The 19,926-nt window shown below is 33.7% G+C and overlaps 3 protein-coding genes across 4 annotated transcripts in view; 2 read left to right on the forward strand and 1 right to left on the reverse strand.

Moving 5' to 3' along the window:
* LOC134283872 (cytosolic phospholipase A2-like) overlaps positions 1-1,242 on the reverse strand; it is a 49,078-nt gene extending 47,836 nt beyond the window's left edge. The window contains exon 1 of the mRNA XM_062766388.1: positions 1,164-1,242. The gene's annotated coding sequence lies outside the window, so the exon portion shown is untranslated. The remainder of the gene's footprint in view (positions 1-1,163) is intronic.
* LOC134283875 (prostaglandin G/H synthase 2-like) overlaps positions 1-4,907 on the forward strand; it is a 46,288-nt gene extending 41,381 nt beyond the window's left edge. For both annotated transcript variants that reach the window (XM_062766393.1, XM_062766394.1), the window contains exons 6-10: positions 166-344; positions 624-707; positions 1,132-1,378; positions 1,512-1,798; positions 4,365-4,907. In XM_062766393.1, the coding sequence (XP_062622377.1) occupies positions 166-344; positions 624-707; positions 1,132-1,378; positions 1,512-1,798; positions 4,365-4,868 (1,301 nt within the window). In that variant the 3' untranslated portion in view covers positions 4,869-4,907. The remainder of the gene's footprint in view (positions 1-165; positions 345-623; positions 708-1,131; positions 1,379-1,511; positions 1,799-4,364) is intronic.
* Positions 4,908-9,177: 4,270 nt separating this feature from the next.
* LOC134283870 (uncharacterized) lies at positions 9,178-19,057 on the forward strand. The gene is made up of 10 exons (XM_062766385.1): positions 9,178-9,325; positions 10,344-10,427; positions 10,573-10,752; positions 11,290-11,612; positions 11,991-12,120; positions 12,390-12,560; positions 14,558-14,668; positions 16,023-16,217; positions 17,711-18,687; positions 18,727-19,057. The coding sequence occupies exons 1-10, from the start codon at positions 9,223-9,225 to the stop codon at positions 18,982-18,984; spliced, it is 2,532 nt and encodes an 843-aa protein (XP_062622369.1). The 5' UTR covers positions 9,178-9,222; the 3' UTR covers positions 18,985-19,057.
* Positions 19,058-19,926: the final 869 nt, after the last annotated feature.

The raw sequence follows: 19,926 nt of genomic DNA on the forward strand, positions 1-19,926 counted from the left end.
TTTAAACTTGGTCTCATCATAGTTATGTACATTTTTCTTCATCAATCTTTATAATATGAATTCATGACAATCAAGTGATAAAAAGACTTGATAATGTTAATATCTAATTTTATCAAATAATTTATAATTTACCATCTGGTAAATATATCATATTTTTATTTTAAGGTAAGAAGGAACTACCACCTGCAGAAGATATAGTGAAGACATTTTTTATAAGAAAAGAATTCATTCCAGAACCTATGGGAACCAGTGCAATGTTCGCTTACTTTGCTCAGCACTTCACACACAATTTCTTCAAAACAGACCTAAAGAAGGGGCCTCAATTCCAGTGGGGAGGGCATGGGGTGAGTTTTCAAAAATTACCATTTTTAATTTTAGTTATACCTTTACACAATGAAAGGTATAAGCACATTAAAAACATGTTCAAGCTTCCTCCAAGTGCTTTGATAGGACCATTGAGTCTTTTTTTAACAAGAAATTTGAAAAATACACATATACATGTATACATGTACATATTTTTTAAATTTAAATCTGTTAAAACCTTGACAAATTGTTCTTTCAAAGAAAAATTGCGTGTTTTGATATTTGGTAAACTAACTCACTGTTGTCTGACATAATTTCAGGTAGATGTTTCACATGTCTATGGCCAGGATAGAGATTCAGAAAACAACCTAAGATCATTTAAAGATGGAAAACTTAAACATCAGGTCAGTTCATGTATACCTCTACCCAAAATTAGCAGTACATCCATTTAGATTTATAGAAAAACACTAGAACAAGACATGGTTAGAAAAAGTTTCCCCCAAATGGTGTATAGCCAAGGGGATAGTTTTTTTTCAAAAAGGTCAACTATAGTCAAGGTCATGTCAAGTCAAGATTGGTGTTACTCAAAAAAATATCTTGTCAAAAGGAATTCATAAAAATGTTAAAGTCCTGGCACCAACTTTTCAAAAGTTATTGCCAAGGTTTAAAAAATTTGCAGACAAACAGATGGACAGGCTAAATACTATATGCCCTTGTAATCGAATATACATGTACATGCAAATAACAAGATAAGATTTTTAACTCTGAATGAGACTATCTTTAAATCCTTGATATTTTTTAAGCATTATTATTTTTTTAATATTTAAGATTATAAATGGTGAGGAGTGGCCTCCCCTTACCTCCGATGCTAAGGTTCCTATGAGATATCCTAAACACAAAGACATAGATAAGCAGTATGCTCTGGGACATTCCTTCTTTGGTTTCTTGCCTGGGCTGTTCATGTATGGTACGATCTGGTTAAGAGAACACAACAGAGTTTGTGATATCCTGAAAGCAGAGCACCCAGAATGGGACGATGAGAGATTATTTCAGACATCAAAGCTAGTTATTTTAGGTAAGCCCTCACTTCAAAGAAAATTAACCTTTTTATCATACAATATTTTTTAATATTTTATCAATTTTATGTACTGCTTATGAAGTCTAATACAAGGGAGATAACTCTAAATCTATTGCTTTTCTTTTGGCAGGTGAAACTATCCGAATAGTAATAGTAGATTATGTGCAGCACATAAGCAACTATAATTACCAATTACTTTTCAATCCTGAATTGCTATTTGGTGAACCGTTCCAATATCAAAATAGAATTGCCTTAGAATTTGACCATTTATATCACTGGCATCCTCTAATGCCTGATGAATTTAACATTAATGGAACTAAATATACTCTGAAAGAATTTGAGTACCATCCCGAGATTGTGGTAAAGCATGGAATGAGGGAGTTTGTGGATTCACTGTCGAAACAAAGAGCTGGCATGGTAGGGACCATTTCTGTAATATAAAGTAGATACAGTCAATTCTCGAATTATCGCCATTCGATTCATCGCCATTTTCGCAATACCGCCATGATTTCCCAAGAACGTTTTTCCTGCTATATAAAATTCTCTTTATAACGCCAAATTCGCATACCGCCATCCGCCACCCTGTTTTCACAACAAATGTCCATTTTTAAGTGTCAATTATCTCGATAAACCGCCACAGGTGCAAGTGGTCAGTGAAGCGCGGCTAATTGGTTGACGCTCACCCTGGTGTTAAGCATGCCAAGCCAGACAAGGTACATGCAATTAAATAATCAATTATAAATCAAATAAACAATTATTTTAACATGAACTGTTATATTAAAAAATTGTTTTCTATTTAATAAAAATCATTTAATCACGGCCATGCCTTGAAAGCTGTCGTTGTAAAAGCACGCCGATAACGATATTATTTTAATGATCTCTGCTTTAAACAATAAAAATTTGCATTAAAAATAAATATACGGTATAAATTCTGGACGTTTCATTAACAATGATGCCATTTACAATGAATTTATTCAAGAATTCATTTTACGTACTATCGGCAATATCTTACGACGATCGAGCCAGCATGGTTTTTTTTTCAATATCAGACTGCAGTTTTACATGCACACACATATTTCATAAATGCACATTTTGTTTTAGCTAAACTGTACATAAAAAATTACTTGAAGTATTATCAAATTAAGGAGTATGTATAATTTTATATACATAAACTTAATAATACGAATAGAAACGCAAACGGTATTGTTAAGAACGGTAACTCTACTTCTTGTTTCCAAAATGATGGAAAATTCAATTCATCGCCAAATTCGTTATACCGCCATGATTTCTGAAATACAAAAGGTGGCGGTTTATCGAGAATTGACTGTACATGTAATTGTAATAACAAAGTTCAGAGAAATTATTGTATGAAGCAATACCGTATAAGCAGAATGTTGAGCAAGTTTTAATTTTGGCATTATTAGTAAGGATGCCAAGATCACTAAAATTGAAGACTGCTAAAAATTGATTGCACTGTATTTGTAATAGCTTCTTTAGTGAGCTTTTTAAAATTTCTAAAATTACATCTTGCTACATGTGTATTAAGAAATAATTAAAATACCAATTTTTTATAAGGACAAATTGCTTAATTTGCGTCTTGCTAAAATTTCCACTTATACGGTATGGTATATATCCTAGCTGAACAACATTACAGGAAATTTAATGTAAGAAGATCTTCATTGCTTGATGGGCTTTTAAAATTACATTCAAAGAAAAATTTCCATTTTATAGGGGAATTAACTCTGAAAAATGTGCCCTTTTAGGTGATACACAATATTTTCAATTAATTAAATAATAACATAATGCTGTACCTTTATTAAAGGTTTCGTGCATTAAATTGATGGGAATGCTACCAGAGTATCATGTGTTTTTAGCTCACCTGAGCCGAAGGCTCAAGTGAACTTTCTGATCACATTTTGTCCATCATCCGTCCGTCTGTCCGTCCGTAAACTTTTCACATTTTTGACTTCTTCTCAAGAACCACTGGGCCAATTTTGACAAAACTTGGTACAAAGCATCCTTGGGTGAAGGGAAATTTAAATTTTTAAAATGAAGGGCCAAGTCCCTTCATAAGGGGAGATAATCAAGAAAAGACAAAAATGGAATGGGAAAATTTTCTTCTCAAGAACCACTTGGCCAGAAAAGCTGAAACTTATGTGGATGCATCCTGGGGTAGTGTTGATTCTAAATTGTACAAATCATGACCCCCGGGGGTTGGGCGGGGCCACAATGGGGAATCAAAGTTTTACATATAGGAAAAATCTTTAAAAATCTTCTTCTCAAGAATAACTGGGCAAGGAAAACTGAAACTTATGTGGATGCATCCTGGGGTAGTGTTGATTCTAATTTGTACAAATCATGACCGGGGGTTGGGCGGGGCCACAATGGGGAATCAAAGTTTTACATAGAAATATATAGGAAAAATCTTTAAAAATCTTCTTCTCAAGAATAACTGGGCAAGGAAAGCTGAAACTTATGTGGAAGCGTCCTGGGGTAGTGTAGATTCTGTAGATTCTAAATTGTTCTAATCATGACCCCAAGGGGTAGGGCAGGGCCACAATGGGGAATCAAAGTTTTACTTAGAAATATATAGGATATATCTTTGAAAATCTTCTTCTCAAGAATTACTGGGCCAGAAAAGCTGAAACTTATGCAAAAGCATCCTGGGGTAGTGTAGATTTTAAACTGTTCAAATCGTGACCCCAAGGGGGTAGGGCGGGGCCACAATGGGGAATCAAAGTATAACATAAAAATATATAGGAACAATCTTTGAAAATCTTCTTCTCAAGAACCACTGGGCCAGAAAAGCTGAAACTTATGTGGAAGCATCCTGGGATAGTGTAGATTTCAAATTGTCTAAATTATGAGCAGGTGTGTGGGGGGTCACAATTTGTATTACAAGGGGGAAATCTAGTATAGAACAGAATAGTCAAAGCTTCTCAGGTGAGCGATGTGGCCCATGGGCCTCTTGTTATAATTTTAGTTTGGCCCTCACAATCACAGCCCTTTGACAATCCCTATAGTGACAGAACTCATCAAATATGGCCGAACTCTGAGACTCCAGTCCTTTAACCAGTACAGGAAGAGATTCAACCTTAAACCAATCAAATCCTTTGAGGAACTTACAGGAGAAAAGAAAATGGCCAAACAGCTCGAAATTTTTTACGGTGATATCAATGCAGTGGAATTCTATGTAGGACTTATAATGGAGAAGAGACGCCATAAGACCTTGTTTGGACCTTCCATAGTGGAGATGGGAAGCCCATACTCCATAAAAGGATTAATAGCCAATCCAATCTGTTCTCCAAAATACTGGAAACCCTCCACATTTGGAGGGGATGTGGGATTTGATTTAGTTAAAACTGCATCTCTTAAAAAATTATTTTGTGAGAATATGAAAGGAGAATGTCCCGAGGTTACATTTAGAGTACCGGATTATAGGGAGGGTGACGTGCTAGACTTAATCAAACAAAAAATGGAGTTATAACAATAGAATGTGCTTAAATATTAAATTTTTTTGTTCCATCAATGTTATGAATGCATTTCTGAACAGATGCATTGAGTGAACGTAATGTGTGTATGTTTACTTGAGATTTGTTATAGGTATGCAGATCTATACATACATTTTTGCTTACACATTTAGAAAACTTTTAGATAAGATTAGTAGAACTCATAAAATTATGTCGATCTTTGTTTATAGATTCTGAAGTAAAATTATGAAAATATGCAAGGGGATAACTAGAATGCATGTTGCATAGCCACACACACAGTAATGTATACAATTACAGTACATGTACTAAATTGTTAATTCCTATTTGTAAAAGCATGCATGTGCATAAGAATTACTACAATTTGAAATTAGTTTTTTTTTAATTAACAATTCTTATAATTCCTATACAGCAAAACTCAGTTATAACGAAGTCACTGGGACCTATGAAATTACTTCGTTATATCCGTAATTCGTTATAACTGTATAAGAAATTCATTAAATTTATATAGCTGGGGATCCAAGATGACTTCGCTATGTCCGTAAATTCGCAATATCCGTGTTCGTACTAAACGAGTTTTGCTGTAGTCATGTTTTTTAGTCATGCTCATATCTACACGTTTTGTTTACAGTATTAGAGCTCTGACGAGATCCAAAATCTATTTATTAAATAGTTAAATTAAAATTGTTTTCTCTCATCAATTTTAAGGCAGTCATTGAAAGTCTGTACAGATTAATTTGTAGGAGTATTGATAATTGTAAATTATATATATAAGATTTAAGCCCCAAAAATATGCCCATTTTACGTCATTTTGATTATATTATTTTTTATATTTATTATATATTATTATATTATGTTTAGTTTGTTAGTTTCTAAATATTTAATAAATAATTCTTTAGTTGTTTTGTTAGATTAATTGTCACATCAAAAAGATTTATTTCAAATTGGTAAACAAGTCAGTAAATCATGCTTATAGCAAATATGCCTTTAAAATACATACATATTGTATTCTTATAGGATATGGAAATAACAGATTAGGTTAAGAAATGATGAAAAATCATCCGTCCATGGCACTTCATTATACAATGTATTATCATTTCACTTTGGTACCAAAAAGTTGTTCATTAATTCATACAAGTTTACATTTCAGTAATAATGCCTGAAAAATACCCATTTATGGTTGTTTTAATTTAATATATAGATGAATTTATATTTCATTAATTTGAATAATAGCTTAGAAGAAAGAATTCTGGTAGGTCCCACATTAACATTGCACCTATACTTAAAATTTCTCTGTAAAACTGCATCTCTGACAATCATAATATTTCATCATAAATATTCATTTTCTGCAGAGAATGTATTGTTCTTGTTATGTCAATGTTCATGTGTATATATGCATCCATTTACTTATAGGTGAGTATATACGTCAATATACAGCTGACTGCTGTACAGCTGTACATATAATTAGTACATATCATAAATATATGGTTATTTCTGGTCTAATACATATACATCAGTACTTTATTTCTATATCTACATAATATAAAGAGATAAAATTATAATTATTTACTTAATGTAAAATTTTACATTGAAATAAAACAATGTTAGAATTATTCTTGAGTCTCTGTTCCGATACTTTGGTGATATTACAAACACCATATCGAGATCCATATCAAAGTTATTTAAAATCACTGTATACTCTTACATTCACTAATGACATATAAATTCTTTCTGAAAGCATATTATTTATCTCTCTTTTCCATACAAATCAAACATAGGTAATAAAAGATTATGAAGCTCATCTCGGCCAATGTTAACAGTTTAAGTAAATTAATGCAAATCTCACATCATTATTCATATTTCCTTTATAGTTATAGCATGCATCTTGACAACTCACAACAATATTCATGCAAGTTCTTTTTAAGCAGGTCTTATGAGTCATTGGGAGTTGACATGTTCCGAAATCTTTAGCCTGTTCACTAAATAAGAAAACACTCTGTTTTCCTTCATCTAAAGCAAGTCTGCAATTGTCCATCCTTAGATGCATCAATGCACATTAAATTAAAACAGGCCATAAAATTACAGAGCAACTAAAATAACATTAACCATTGGTCACTCATCTGGAAAATGTACATGAAGGTCAGATCCAGCATCCTAATTAGCAAGTCTGGTGGTGTCCACCCTTAGATGCATCACCTATGCAAGTTAAGCCTAGTTAGGCCAAAATAAAATTATAGTTTGTTTGGAATTGCCTCCCGCCTCATTGAAATTGCCCCCTCCTGAAAAAATTTTATTGACCAAAAGTAGGAAGATTTTTTTTTTTATTTGATCAATTTTTTTGCCCATTACATGTATCACATGCACCATACAAAACACTGAAATATAGTGCCATATCTATGTAAAATTAGGTTTTTTTTGTTGATGGTAGATACTTTTTTTAAAAGTCAGAAAATGTATTTACTATTTACTGAGACTTTTATCAAAAATTGAAAAAATTTTCTTCAATTTAAAAAAATAAAATAATTTCCCTCCCTCCCTCCTGTGTCTGAAACCTTTCAGGCGGCAATTCCAAACAAACATTTTTTTAAGGATGGCCTTAGGGCTTATATGTAGTTACATGGGAATGGACCTGCTCCAAAAACTTTAACCTGTGACACTCATCTTGAAAATAAAGTCAAATCTAGCATCCCAAGCAAGTCTGATAGCGTCCATCCCAAGATGAATCATCCATGCAAGCTTGGTCCAGGTAGGGCTTATAGGCCGGGGTAGAGCATTTCTCTGTTAACATCCATGGATGTAGGCGAAATTTAAGCCTGTCCACATCTCTAAACAAGAATAGATATGGGTTACCCCATATCCAAAGATATTCGACTGTTAGATTTAATATGTTTAACAGTGTTTATAATGACGTTAATAAAAAAAACTGCACTGTCTAATTATGGAACTGTTGTAAATTTCGTGATTCCATAGCATTACGGTCACCCAGTCTCCTAACAAACAGTACACATAGGCCTACATGTACCTGTGTCCGCAAGACCAATTTTAGCCTTGGTCTACACACGTGCAATGGAGCTGTCACACGCATCCAGCGAGCTCGGAGAAACACGTTTTGTGTTGCCGAGAAGTTACGGTGTCAGACAAAACTTTTCTTTTCTTAATTAGATCATATAAATACGAATTCTGATTAATAAAAATTATACAATCCCTGTTGAACTATATATAGTTTGTTCTAACATTTTCATCTGCAACAACTTGTGTTTAAAATGGCCGGGTTGGGACAATCAGGTCCGGGTCGGAAAATTCTAAACTGAAAACATGGAAAACCTTTTTTGTTTTGAAAATAACTGAAATATACTAATGTATTTGTCGCAGAAATTACTTACATTATTCAAGTTCTATATATAATGGTATATGCTGAACTTCAACACGAACCCGAATCTCCAACCCAGTTCTCGTTTTGCCACACATACCCTACAGTTTACAAAGTGTACACACGAGCAGGCCAGGGATTGAAAATTCCGTCATTTAATAATACACATACACAGAATGATTAATTTTTTCTTTAAGAACAAATTTTATGATAATTAACGGGCTATAAACATGTACTTAATACAATTGTTGATATACATGTAGTATTATCAATTCATCGGTGAAAAGATATGAATCGAAGAATGACCTAAATATTCTCTGTTATCAAACATGTAAAAAAAAAAAAAAAAAGGCTGAGGAGCGAGCGAGCGTAGGAATATTGATATTTTTTATTTGCATTTCGGGGGGAAAGTGACTTTCTAATGATATTTTGACGTTATTTTTGATTTCTTTAACGTATGACATACACAACTAAATACTCTTATCATGAACAATAATGTTGTATCTACTTATCATGATGGAATTATTTTGGTCGGACCAATATGTGTGAGCTGCCGCTGAATACAGTTATATATCTTCCAAAGATAGTATGCATTGATCGAATATATGAAAAGAATAGGAGTACCCATGATTATAATTTACTGGATGCCCAATGACCATGAGGCAAACCAGTGAGGCTGACTGTACCTCTGTCGATTTCAATTGACAACACAAATTGGTGCATGCTAACTTTCATGTAGAAATGGGGGGTTGGGGCAAACAAACAAACCATGTGCGCCATTCCTTGTTCCGGATTTCGATTCGAATAGGATCAAGTTTTAGACCTTCTGAAAGTGAAAGTACTGAGTACCTACCTATTTTTGGAAAGGGGGAAAACCATCGTAAGCACTATTTATAGTCCTGGGTAAAGACCTATTTACTGTTTTACAATTGTTATCGATAGTGATGAGTAAAGACTGAGTTCTCACTGGTGCTACCAACGAAATGGGAATAAAAAATTCCAAGTTGAACTGTGCCAGCAAAAAGTCAAGAGAGGAGCCCTATCGTCAAGTGAAGAAGGTGGATGACAAAATAAAAGAAGAAAATGGTATGTAAGAAAAACTTGAAAATTAGTTTCAGTTTCGAAAGCCGATCTAACAGCTGTCTTAAGACAAAGAGAAGGTCCTCTGCTAGCTTTACTCAGCCTTACTCAATTCAAATATAGAGCATTAATTAGTACAAGTTAAATTGTAAAAAGGTCAAGCTCTAGTAAATATGACACCTTTATCTACATCTATTCTTGATGGTGTATGACGCGTTATAATCCCATCCTCAGGTGGATCCTCCTTCAGTGGTTGTTTTGGCATTGTCCACTACAACCTTTAGAGGCATTGGGACTAGGGTGGTCAAGACCCAGCCAGAACCATTCAGCCCTTTGCATGCCTTCACTACAGCACAGTTTGAATGTTCACTCGATCAAGAACACAAAGATTTTTCAAATTTGGGAACAATTAAGTTTTTGTTTGTTTATATTTCTTTTGGTTGGTTACAAATATATCTTTGGAAAATAAGATATGTATTCTGACATAATTTTGAACTTTACTTTCAATGAAATTAACAAAACAAACAAACACATTTTTTAAAACTGTCTTTTTCAATGAAAAATGAAGAAAGTCAAGCATAAATTTCAGAGTTTTTTTTTTCCATCTCAGAAAAAGAAAATGTATAGTACCAAATTATTATCCATTGTCTCTCAGTAAACATTTTTTGTATCTTCTTGAGTCATGACCAAGGTACTTTAAAATGATACATGTATTAAATTAAATGTATGTGTGGGCCTGTGGGGTTATACTCTTTACATAATTTCAAATTAAAATCCATAAAAAAAACTTCATTTTCTAAAGAATTCTATAATAGCCATTAAGCAAAGGAAAAATTAAGTTTAAATCAGTTATTTTGTTGTAATAAATTAATATAGCACCCAAAAAGTCTTAACTTTACAAGATATATTATTTGACCATATAAAAACCTTTTTTTTTTTGCCCTGGATTTGGTATCGGCACCCATTATCACCAATGGCACATTAATGTGGTAAATTCAGTCAAATCAAACTTCTTTGATTACAGGTGATCAAGTGAGAAATGATAAGAAAAATGGAGAAGGAAAAATAGTGCCAGAAGACAATTCTTCATCCAAAAGTCCAAGCAAAGGTTTGTGCTGTGTTTCAAAACTAAATACTATACTTTAATTGGAATACATTTCATGAAAGTGATTTGACCAAACTCCCTAGAAATTAAATGAAGAAAAAAAAATAATGTAACACAGACTTAATTATTTTGTGCTTCATACTTTTAGGTCAATCTGTTCAGGAGAGGGAAAATCAAATTCAGAATGGACAGGTAAAAGCTGCAAAAGGTGACAGAAACACAAGCACAAAAAGTTCTAAATCCACGACAGGGAAGTCGGCTGTAAAGGAAAAGAAGGCTACACAGGAGAAGGAAAGCAAGCAGATGTACAGTGATGATAAACCATTTAGTGAGTTTAATATACAAATCAAATTCACATTCTTATGAATCTTATTTTTTACATGTAAACAATATTCATTGCTAATTCACAGCCTGATAAAAACAGACTCCCTTATTGTCAGCTCTTTGCTAGCCAAGGGTTTTCTGTCAACTCTGCTCCCCATAAACTATGCGAATTATAAACTAGCAAAGATGTATTGTCTTTTACATCATGACAATGGTTAGAAAATAGAAATGGCGCAATTAAAAAAAAAATTAATTAGAATTGGCAAGAACAAAAATGTATTTTAAAGTGACAAAATGCACTTGAATATATGTATGTTTATTTTTGTTTGATAGTTGTAGTGTCAATGGAAGTTTTTTATCATTCAAGTATTATTACTGTCATTTGCATATCATTATATTATTAAATGGAAAATGAGATAAATTACACAGAAATGGTGCAAATACCTGTTTTGCAGTTTATTTTGAAATATGAGATGGTTACCTGGTATATTTTGGAATGATTTATAATTTCCATTTATCACATACTTTTCTTTTTACACAGATTTTGTTAAAGCTATAAAGACAGATTATAAAAGTGGAAGTTTCCAAACCTCAAAAGAAGGTTCAACAGAGGCCAAGAGGGACAGGACAGTTGATGCAGATGAGACAAATCCCAAGTCTATAAATAACCCAGCAGGATCTGTCGATGAAACAGAATTAAAACAGAGTTATGGCCCTTCTCCAGCTGATGGTGAAGATCCTGCCTCCATTGGACATTCCTCTTTGGAAAAAGATTGTCTCCCTTCAATGGACAGTGAAGATGGACCTGAGGGGCAGGGACAAGATTTTGCAGATGCATATACCACTGACCACAATGAACCACAGGTACCAGATTTAATATTGAAAAAATAAATTGTTAGTACTTGGGAGGTCTTCTTGAAAAATATGACTAAACTAAAAGAAAGAAATAAAGATTGTCAATGACCCTCTGCATAGGGTATGGTCATTATAATTTGAAGATGTTACAAGTTCCACTGTAACCCACCTGAACCAAACTTGCATAAATGTTGCATGTAGGTTGCGCTCTACTAATTAGATTATTTGGTGTCAGAATTTTCTTACTTAGAAATAAAAATTGTTAAGTTGAGCTTTGTAATCTTTCCTTTTTTTTTTCTTAGATTCAATTTCTGCTGAATATCCATGTGTGCATGTATTATCCTTAAAAAATAAAATTAACAAATTATTTTATCTTAATATAAAAAGGAGAAATCCAAGAAAATCATCCCCCAGTCAGAAGATGATGAAGATCCCACAGAAAGTGATGATAGTGATGATGACGGTGATGATGGTGGTGATGACAGTGGTGAAGATGATGAGGAGGGAGGAGGTGGAGGTACTTTCTTAAAATGGTGATGGGGGGGTCGGTTCCATAGCCTAGATTGTTCAAATTATTACTGATATCATTATTATTGAATTTAGAACAAACCTGTATATGTACCAGTAAAAAATGAGAAGAGAACATCAAAAAGATAATATATATATACTGTTTTGAGTGAGAGAAAAAAAAGCATTATTTCAACTTATTTTACTATGTGAGTTTATGAGATTTGTACATAATTCTTTAATACATGTACTCATAACTTAAAAATGTTTCAATTCAAGGAACCTATAATTTTGGACATGTAACGAGTATGATTATTGGCACTGGAAAAATAATAGACAAAGAGACAATTGTTACATCAAAAGCCAGTTCCAGATCCAAGAACAGTTCTAAAGATAAACACAGACCCAAAGGAAAAAAGAGGTCCAAGGACAGGAAAAAGTCTGAACCAGGTATTTATATACACAAGATGATAATGAACAATGATTCCTTTACAAAAAATTTGAAATCTTTCATCTTTTTCTTGAGTTCAGCCTCACTGAAAGTGATGTCAAACAAATGTAAACAATGTAAAATATTTTCCATGTTATGTGAATGGATATGATTTTTTCAAACTCATCGTGTGTTTTCTATCCCCTCATGGATGGCTTAACAGTCAACTTGACCTTTGACCTACTTTGCAAAATATACTTCAAAGAGTTTAATTTAACTTATGTGTTTAGAATTCAGAGATGTAAGGATTTGATAATTAACATTTATTATTTGTTTATTAGCTCATGACAATGTGCACTTTGACAGTGTATGAAATACAGTAACAACAAAAACTGAAATTTAAGCACATGTACTATGAAAAAACATTGGGTTTGATATTCCAAAATGAATAGTGTCATTCCGAGCTCCTCTGATGGCTCCCTTGCACATTGTTTGAATGGAGCTTAGGCTACTTCGCGGAGTCAGCTGATGATTGCAATAATAATTCAAAATAGCATTGAGGGGTTAAAGGGTTTTTATCATGCATCATGATTTTTTGATATAACAAAGTTTATATGCTATTAAAATCATCCATCAAAATTTTTTGGTTAGAAAATTAATATTTTGGTTGTTTCAGCGATTGAAAGTTTAAATTTCTCAATATGCATATTTTGATGCTCTGACGTCATAGGTGTCATTCAAGCGAAGTACTTATTGTGTTTACAAAACGACCCAATGGCTTCGTCTATAAACCCTACTAGTAATTAAGAAATGATAATTGGTTAATTGATATTTATAAATAATTTGTGGCGTTTAGATGAAAAATCAGCACAGGAAAGGTTTTAGGAAGTTTCTTTTACCTGCCAGGGACTTGGTCGGTGCGAGGATTTGTCTATATATTTAGAGCATTGGTTTATGTAGTCAAAATTTTTCTGTATTATATAAAATATATATTTAATGGAAATATTATTTTTTTTCAAAAAAAAAAAAAATCAATATGCATTTAATGCACAAAGACTAGTGTTGTAATGGCGTACCATTGTGTACATTGAAGATCGAAGTGTCCTTTCTATCAAATGATGTTCATTGCTGGAACAGATAGAAGATACACAAGATCTGTTTATGTATAATTTATTAAAATAACGAAGAAAGAAAACGTATGACCATTTTTATAATTATTTAAGAAGTCAAAGGTTAATAATTCGATCTATTTGGTCGAAGCCACAGGAGTTGTCAACGGCTTCATCTTCAATGCCTTCTCCTCTTTTCACGGTGTGTTTTTTATTTATTTTTATGCTGTAGAAGTTAAAACATATGATTGAGCATCCATAGCCAAAGTAATATTGTCAATATCAAAATTTCTTTCAACCTAGTGGTGTATTCTTTTTATTTGCAAATATCTATACGGTATAGATGTTTTCTTACGATACGCTTTACGAGGTCTTATTGCCCATTGACACCTATGACGTTTCAGTACCACGTGACCCCTATCTAATTAGTGGAGATTTTCAATCTGAAGACCCTACATTACGGACATATATGCTTAAATACGATTAAAGCATTATTTTATGATTAAACGATAATTATATGTTTCAAGAATATAATAGTGTTTAATTTTTAAGAAATTTCTATGCGTGATAAAAACCCTTTAAGGATTGCTATTTCTTACTATCAGTGATTTTTTAAATATTTTTTTCTCCATGAACTATAATATGCTAGTAATGAATAAATAGCTTATCATTCTTAGACACAGGTACTTGATGTTTCTTATTTCTCTTTTATAAAAAATACCCCATACCTAATAATCCATGTGTATTATTAGGTTTGGGGTTACTATACTATTTTTTTTATATATATAAAAAAAATAAGTTACATCAAGTGCTTATGCTCTTAGATTAGTCACTTCTAATGAGGCTAAAAGCAGGCACGATTGCGTTCCGTTAAGCTACTAGTTTGTAATAATCCATGTCTTTTGTAGGCAGTAAAAAGTCCCAAGGAAAAACTGTGAATGCAGCTACTGTGCGTAATTTAGGCATTGGCAAGGTTACTGTGCAAAAAGAAACAATAATCATGGAACATCCCAAGTCAGGTAATTATTTTAAAAAATAAATCATACCTACGTTAAGCATATTTGATCAAAATTTTAGCTATCTGTCCATGAGTCAATTACTTTTAAAAAAACAACAAAAGACTCCAAATCACGTGTATAAGAAAAATGTATTAATAAACATTCCATATGGGGCACTCAATGAAAATGTAAAAAAAAAAATGTGTCTGGTCTATAGCTTTCTAACGGAAATACATTGGGATTTTAATACTTCACCCAAAGATTGCTTATGACCCGAGTGTATCATGACCTTGGCTCAAGGTCACTAGCAGAAAAATTGTACATGTAAAAATTGTGGTCAGTTCATGAATCTCTTACAGCAAAAATATTGGAAATTGATATTAAAAAAAAGAAAAGATTTTTCATGAACTGAAGGTGAGTCAAGGTCATGATAAAGGTCCCAAGGCAGGTTCAAAGTCAAGGGCAAAAACTCACTTTCTAATTAACCAGAAATCATGACATGACCCTGACAAAGTTTTCTTATCAGGTTCAAGATCAATTTATAAAAATCTGTTCTTCTTCTCCTATCATATCTTGAAATGGAGAAATACTGGAAGCTCCATTCTTAGGAAAAATATTTCTGATGAGTCAAGACTGTTTTAGGATTTTAACATAAGCCAGTTATTAAGGTCAGAGACCAGAAGAGCTTATGTGATAGTAATGCGTCTGTCCTCTGTCCATCTGTCTGTCTGTCTGTCTATAAACAAATTTTCAAATTTTTATGCTATTCCTCCTACAGATTTGGTAGCTGATTTCAATATAACTTGGCACACAAGTAGATGACACTAAGATACATAAATATATAGATCAGTTTCTGATTTTGATGAACGATGTTGCCTTGGTTACTAAAAATAGAAATTTTATAAAATACTTTTAAAATGCTACTCCTCTTACAGATTTGGTCTGAATGCAATATAACTTGGCACACAAGTAGACTACACTAAGATACATAATTCTGTATATCCATTAATTATCAGTTTTGAGTTTTTGATTTTGATGAATGATATTGCCATGGTAACTAAAATTGAAAATTCTGTAAAATTTTATTAGAAGCTTCTTGTACATTTGTAATCTTATTGCAATCTTTCCACAAAAAGAGACTTAATCAAGGATCATTATTCTATTTTTTGCTGTTTTATGTCCCAACTACTACTTTTGTCTTCCTTTATTATAAATACAAACTAGAGCTACAGTCTTGACAGAGACTTCTAGTTTCAAGGTCACTTGCAGATAAATCTGAGACTTGTCCTTAACTCTGCATGAAAAAGCATGGTATGCAGCACTTTAAATATCCCAATGGGGAACCTCTACTTGAAATATATTCACTTCTTTGCAGAGCCAACAAAAGCTGAAGTAAAACCACCTAAACCAGAACCACTGTGGCCTGGGCTTCCAACAACTGATATGGAAGAACTTGGTAAGGTGACAGGTTCTGTTGGAATGATTCATGGATACAAATTGACAGGGAGTGTGTTCCGTGTTGGGAAGGACAAAGTACTTACTGCCTGGCACGTAGTCAGAGGAATGATATGTAAGTGGGACTGTGTGAAACCAAATATTCATTTGTTCTATTAAATATCAAAGGGGCTCTTTTTATTCGATCAAGTGGTAGTAAAATAACATTTCTTTCTTTAAATGTATGGTTTCCTCTGAGAACCCGTTGTAGATAAAAAAAAAACTCATTTTAATTAGATTGAATGATATACAAATGTAATACTGTACTAAAGAATACTATTGATAAAAATAAAATGCACCATTTACATTGAAAAATGACAAAATTCTGATGGCAACATCCAGTATACATGTATCTTGATAAAGTCATGTCTTTGTGAAGTTAAAAAACTTCTATGACGTCACCCAATGTTATAAGTCTAGGTATATTTTACCGATTCAACCAGCACTAGTTGGATATTTTAAGGTCCAACAGGCCATCAGTTGGATATTCAAATATCCAACTGCCTATCGGTTGAATATCTAAATACCCAACTGAGGTGCATAAAACATAAAACAATGAACAAAAGAGATAAAAACAAATTTAAAATATATTTACAATGCACAAGAAAAGTAAATACTCCAAATTTGCCACATTATTAAAATTAATTTCCAGTTCACACGGAATTGCCGTAATTACTTCGCATTTATCGGGTTTCAAATGCACTTCCAATGCTCATAGAAATAACAATTCCTCCGAATTTTGCGCACTTTTAAAAATATTTTTGGTCTTAAATTTTGAAAGCATCACTTTTTGACACATTAATACATTTTCACCTTAAATCTCAAACTACATCACTTCTTATTGCTGAATAATATTTCAGGGTCCGCTGTCAGTAAATCCTTTCAGATTATCTGTCTAGTGAGATTCATCTCTGTTTCATACTTTTCCTGAGTATTTCCAAAGCAACTTAATAAATTGACAGCCCATCTATTTTTCAACACCGTTTTTTGTAGATCTTGATAAGGAATGTTTTTAAAGCAGGTTCCACATAATTTTTTTCCATCTGTTTAAGCCCTACTACAAGTATTGTCTGAATGGAACTACATAAGAATCCAACACTTTTCCTCAACAAACCATCATCTTATAATATATAATGACAAATTCCCAACCTTTTATCAAAATTCTGTAGTTTTCCTCAGCTTTTAGGTCAAAGGTATTCAAAACACCATCTGAACCTCTCTAATTTACATTGGATTTAAAAATATTCTTCGTCTGATTTCATGACTGTTCTGTACAATGTAAAGGGTTAAATGTAGTTTCATGCTCACTAGTCCATGAATAAAAGGGGTGTTTGATTAGGCTATTGTTTTGTGTCATGATTGGATATTTAAATGGGCTACATCCTATTGCATATTTGAATGGGTGAATGTTTCTTTGGGGACCAAAGTAGGGAACTTTTTTAAGTAAGATAAATAACTCACTATCTCGTTATTATCTTTTACTTCAGCCTCAACTCCTTTGAACCAGACAGGATACAAGGCCTCTACAATGAGGACCAGTTAGTTTGATTATTATCATCTTTCTTTCAGGCACAGATCATCATTCCAAAAGGCTGGATTACGATCGTTTGGCAGACCCTAGCGTGTTTGTAGACTTTGGGTATGAAGAAACATATCAGACTGACAATATGAAAAGATTTCGAGTAGAGCCTTGTATTGTGTACTGCAATGAGAAACTGGACATTGGTGTTCTTCAGCTGAAACACAATGATTATGGAACAGCATTTCCAAAACCACTCACAAACTTTGATAAGTTTACACAGGAAATGCATGAAAATTATCCAATATATCTCGTTGGGCATACAAATGCACTCCGCAAGAGTATGGACTTTATCATGAAATACTGGCATCCTTTTGATCATCGCATCAAAGAATTAAGTGAGTGGTATGAAGATGAATTTGAATTCAAACATGGATATGGTTTCACTGGCATTAAGGATCAAACCCGGCTTCATTTTCAATGCTCATTTCGCCATGGAGCATCTGGTTGTCCTGGTTTTATTGTCCGGTCCAAGGGAGATATACGGGTGGTAACAGTTCTTCTGAGGGGATTCCCAGATTTCTACTATTTCAGTAATTTCACAGAGGAAGAAAGGGACAGAGTTACTACAGACAAACTAATACAGCAAGGCTCTGATATGGAAGCCATCTGGGAGGACATGAAAAGCAAAAACTGGGAGCTCTACAGAGAGATTTTTTGTTACCATGAGTATATTTCTCATTCAGAGAAGAACAAACCTGTGGACACACCTTCAGAAGAAAAAGTTCTGAACTTTCCCCAGAGTCCTGCATCCACTGAGAATGAGAAGAAGACAGAAAATCCGGGTGGTGCAGTGACCTGCATTCCCAGAGTGGCATCAGGACAAGATCCTCTGGTTATGCTCGCATCGGGTAAATCTAAAACCATACCAGAAAGTGGAAAGGTCCCAACAGAAAGCACGGCAGATACCGGTGAAAAGCAACCTGAGGCCTCATCCAGCACTCAAGAAATCCCTGTAGAGCATGAAGTCACAACCAGCACTCAAGAAATCTCTGTAGAGCATGAGGGAGTCCAAAGTGAGGGAAATAATACCTGCTCCACAGAAGGATCTCGGATCTTTGGAGAAAGAAACAACATCTCAGTTCAAGCTTTAGATGATGTACAAACGGTCAGAAGTTCAGGTGGTGATGGAAGTCGTGGCTCCACCTCCTCCTATAACAGACAGCTGTCAGAGGTCACGACCTCTGCTTTTGAATCACAGTGTGCTGAGGTCAGACAACAAGCGAACAGCAACAAGTCTGCCAGTGCAAGCAAAGTGTGGTAGCATAATATAGTCCATTAAGTATGGTCTAGTCAACTATGCAAAACCTCAGTGCTAATGTCCCTTATGAAAAAATACCAGAAATTCTCCATGTTTCCATTTTTTTTGCTCACCTGAGCCAAAGGCTCAAGTGAGCTTTTCTGATCAAAATTTGTCCGTTGTCTGTCGTCGTCCTTGTTGTCGTTGTCGTCGTTGTTGTCGTTAACTTTTCACATTTTCATCTTCTTCTCAAGAACCACTAGGCCAATTTCAACCAAACTTGCTACAAAGTATTTTTGGGTAAAGGGGATTTAAGTTTGTTCAAATGAAGGGCCACTCCCTTTTCCAAGGGGAGATAATTATGAATTAGAGAAAAATTAATGGCATTGTCAAAAAATCTTCTTCTCAAGAACCACCGGGCCAGGAAAGATGAAACTCATGTGGAATCATCCTCATGTATAGTAGATTCAAGTTTGTTCAAATCATGACCCCCGGGGGTAGGGTGGGGCCAAAATGGTCGACCAAAGTTTTACATAGGAATATATAGGAAAAATCTTTTAAAATCGTCTTCTCAAGAACCACTGGGCCAGGAAAGATCAAACTCATGTGGAATCATCCTCAGGTAATATAGATTCAAGTTTGTTCAAATCATGACCCCCGGGGCTAGGGTGGGGCCAAAATGGACGACCAAAGTTTTACATAGGAATATATAGGAAAAATCTTTAAAAATCTTCTTCTCAAGAACCACTGGGCCAGGAAAGATGAAACTCATGTGAAATCATCCTCAGGTAGTGTAGATTCAAGTTTGTTCAAATCATGACCCCCCGGGGCTAGGGTGGGGCCAAAATGGACGACCAAAGTTTAACATAGGAATATATAGGAAAAATCTTTAAAAATCTTCTTCTCAAGAACCACTGGGCCATGAAAGATAAAACTCATGTGAAATCATCCTCAGGTAGTGCAGAT

The sequence above is a fragment of the Saccostrea cucullata genome, unplaced genomic scaffold, assembly GCF_032062105.1.
Source record: "Saccostrea cucullata isolate Sc308-1 unplaced genomic scaffold, CSIRO_AGI_Scuc_v1 ctg852, whole genome shotgun sequence".
Lineage (NCBI taxonomy): Eukaryota > Metazoa > Mollusca > Bivalvia > Ostreida > Ostreidae > Saccostrea > Saccostrea cuccullata.

Coding starts and splice junctions, on each gene's coding strand:
- LOC134283870 (XM_062766385.1), top strand. CDS start 9,223: ATGGGAATAAAAAATTCCAAGTTGAACTGTGCCAGCAAAAAGTCAAGA. Junction 10,428..10,572: donor ATCCAAAAGTCCAAGCAAAG/GTTTGTGCTGTG, acceptor TCATACTTTTAG/GTCAATCTGTTCAGGAGAGG. Junction 11,613..11,990: donor CTGACCACAATGAACCACAG/GTACCAGATTTA, acceptor TAATATAAAAAG/GAGAAATCCAAGAAAATCAT.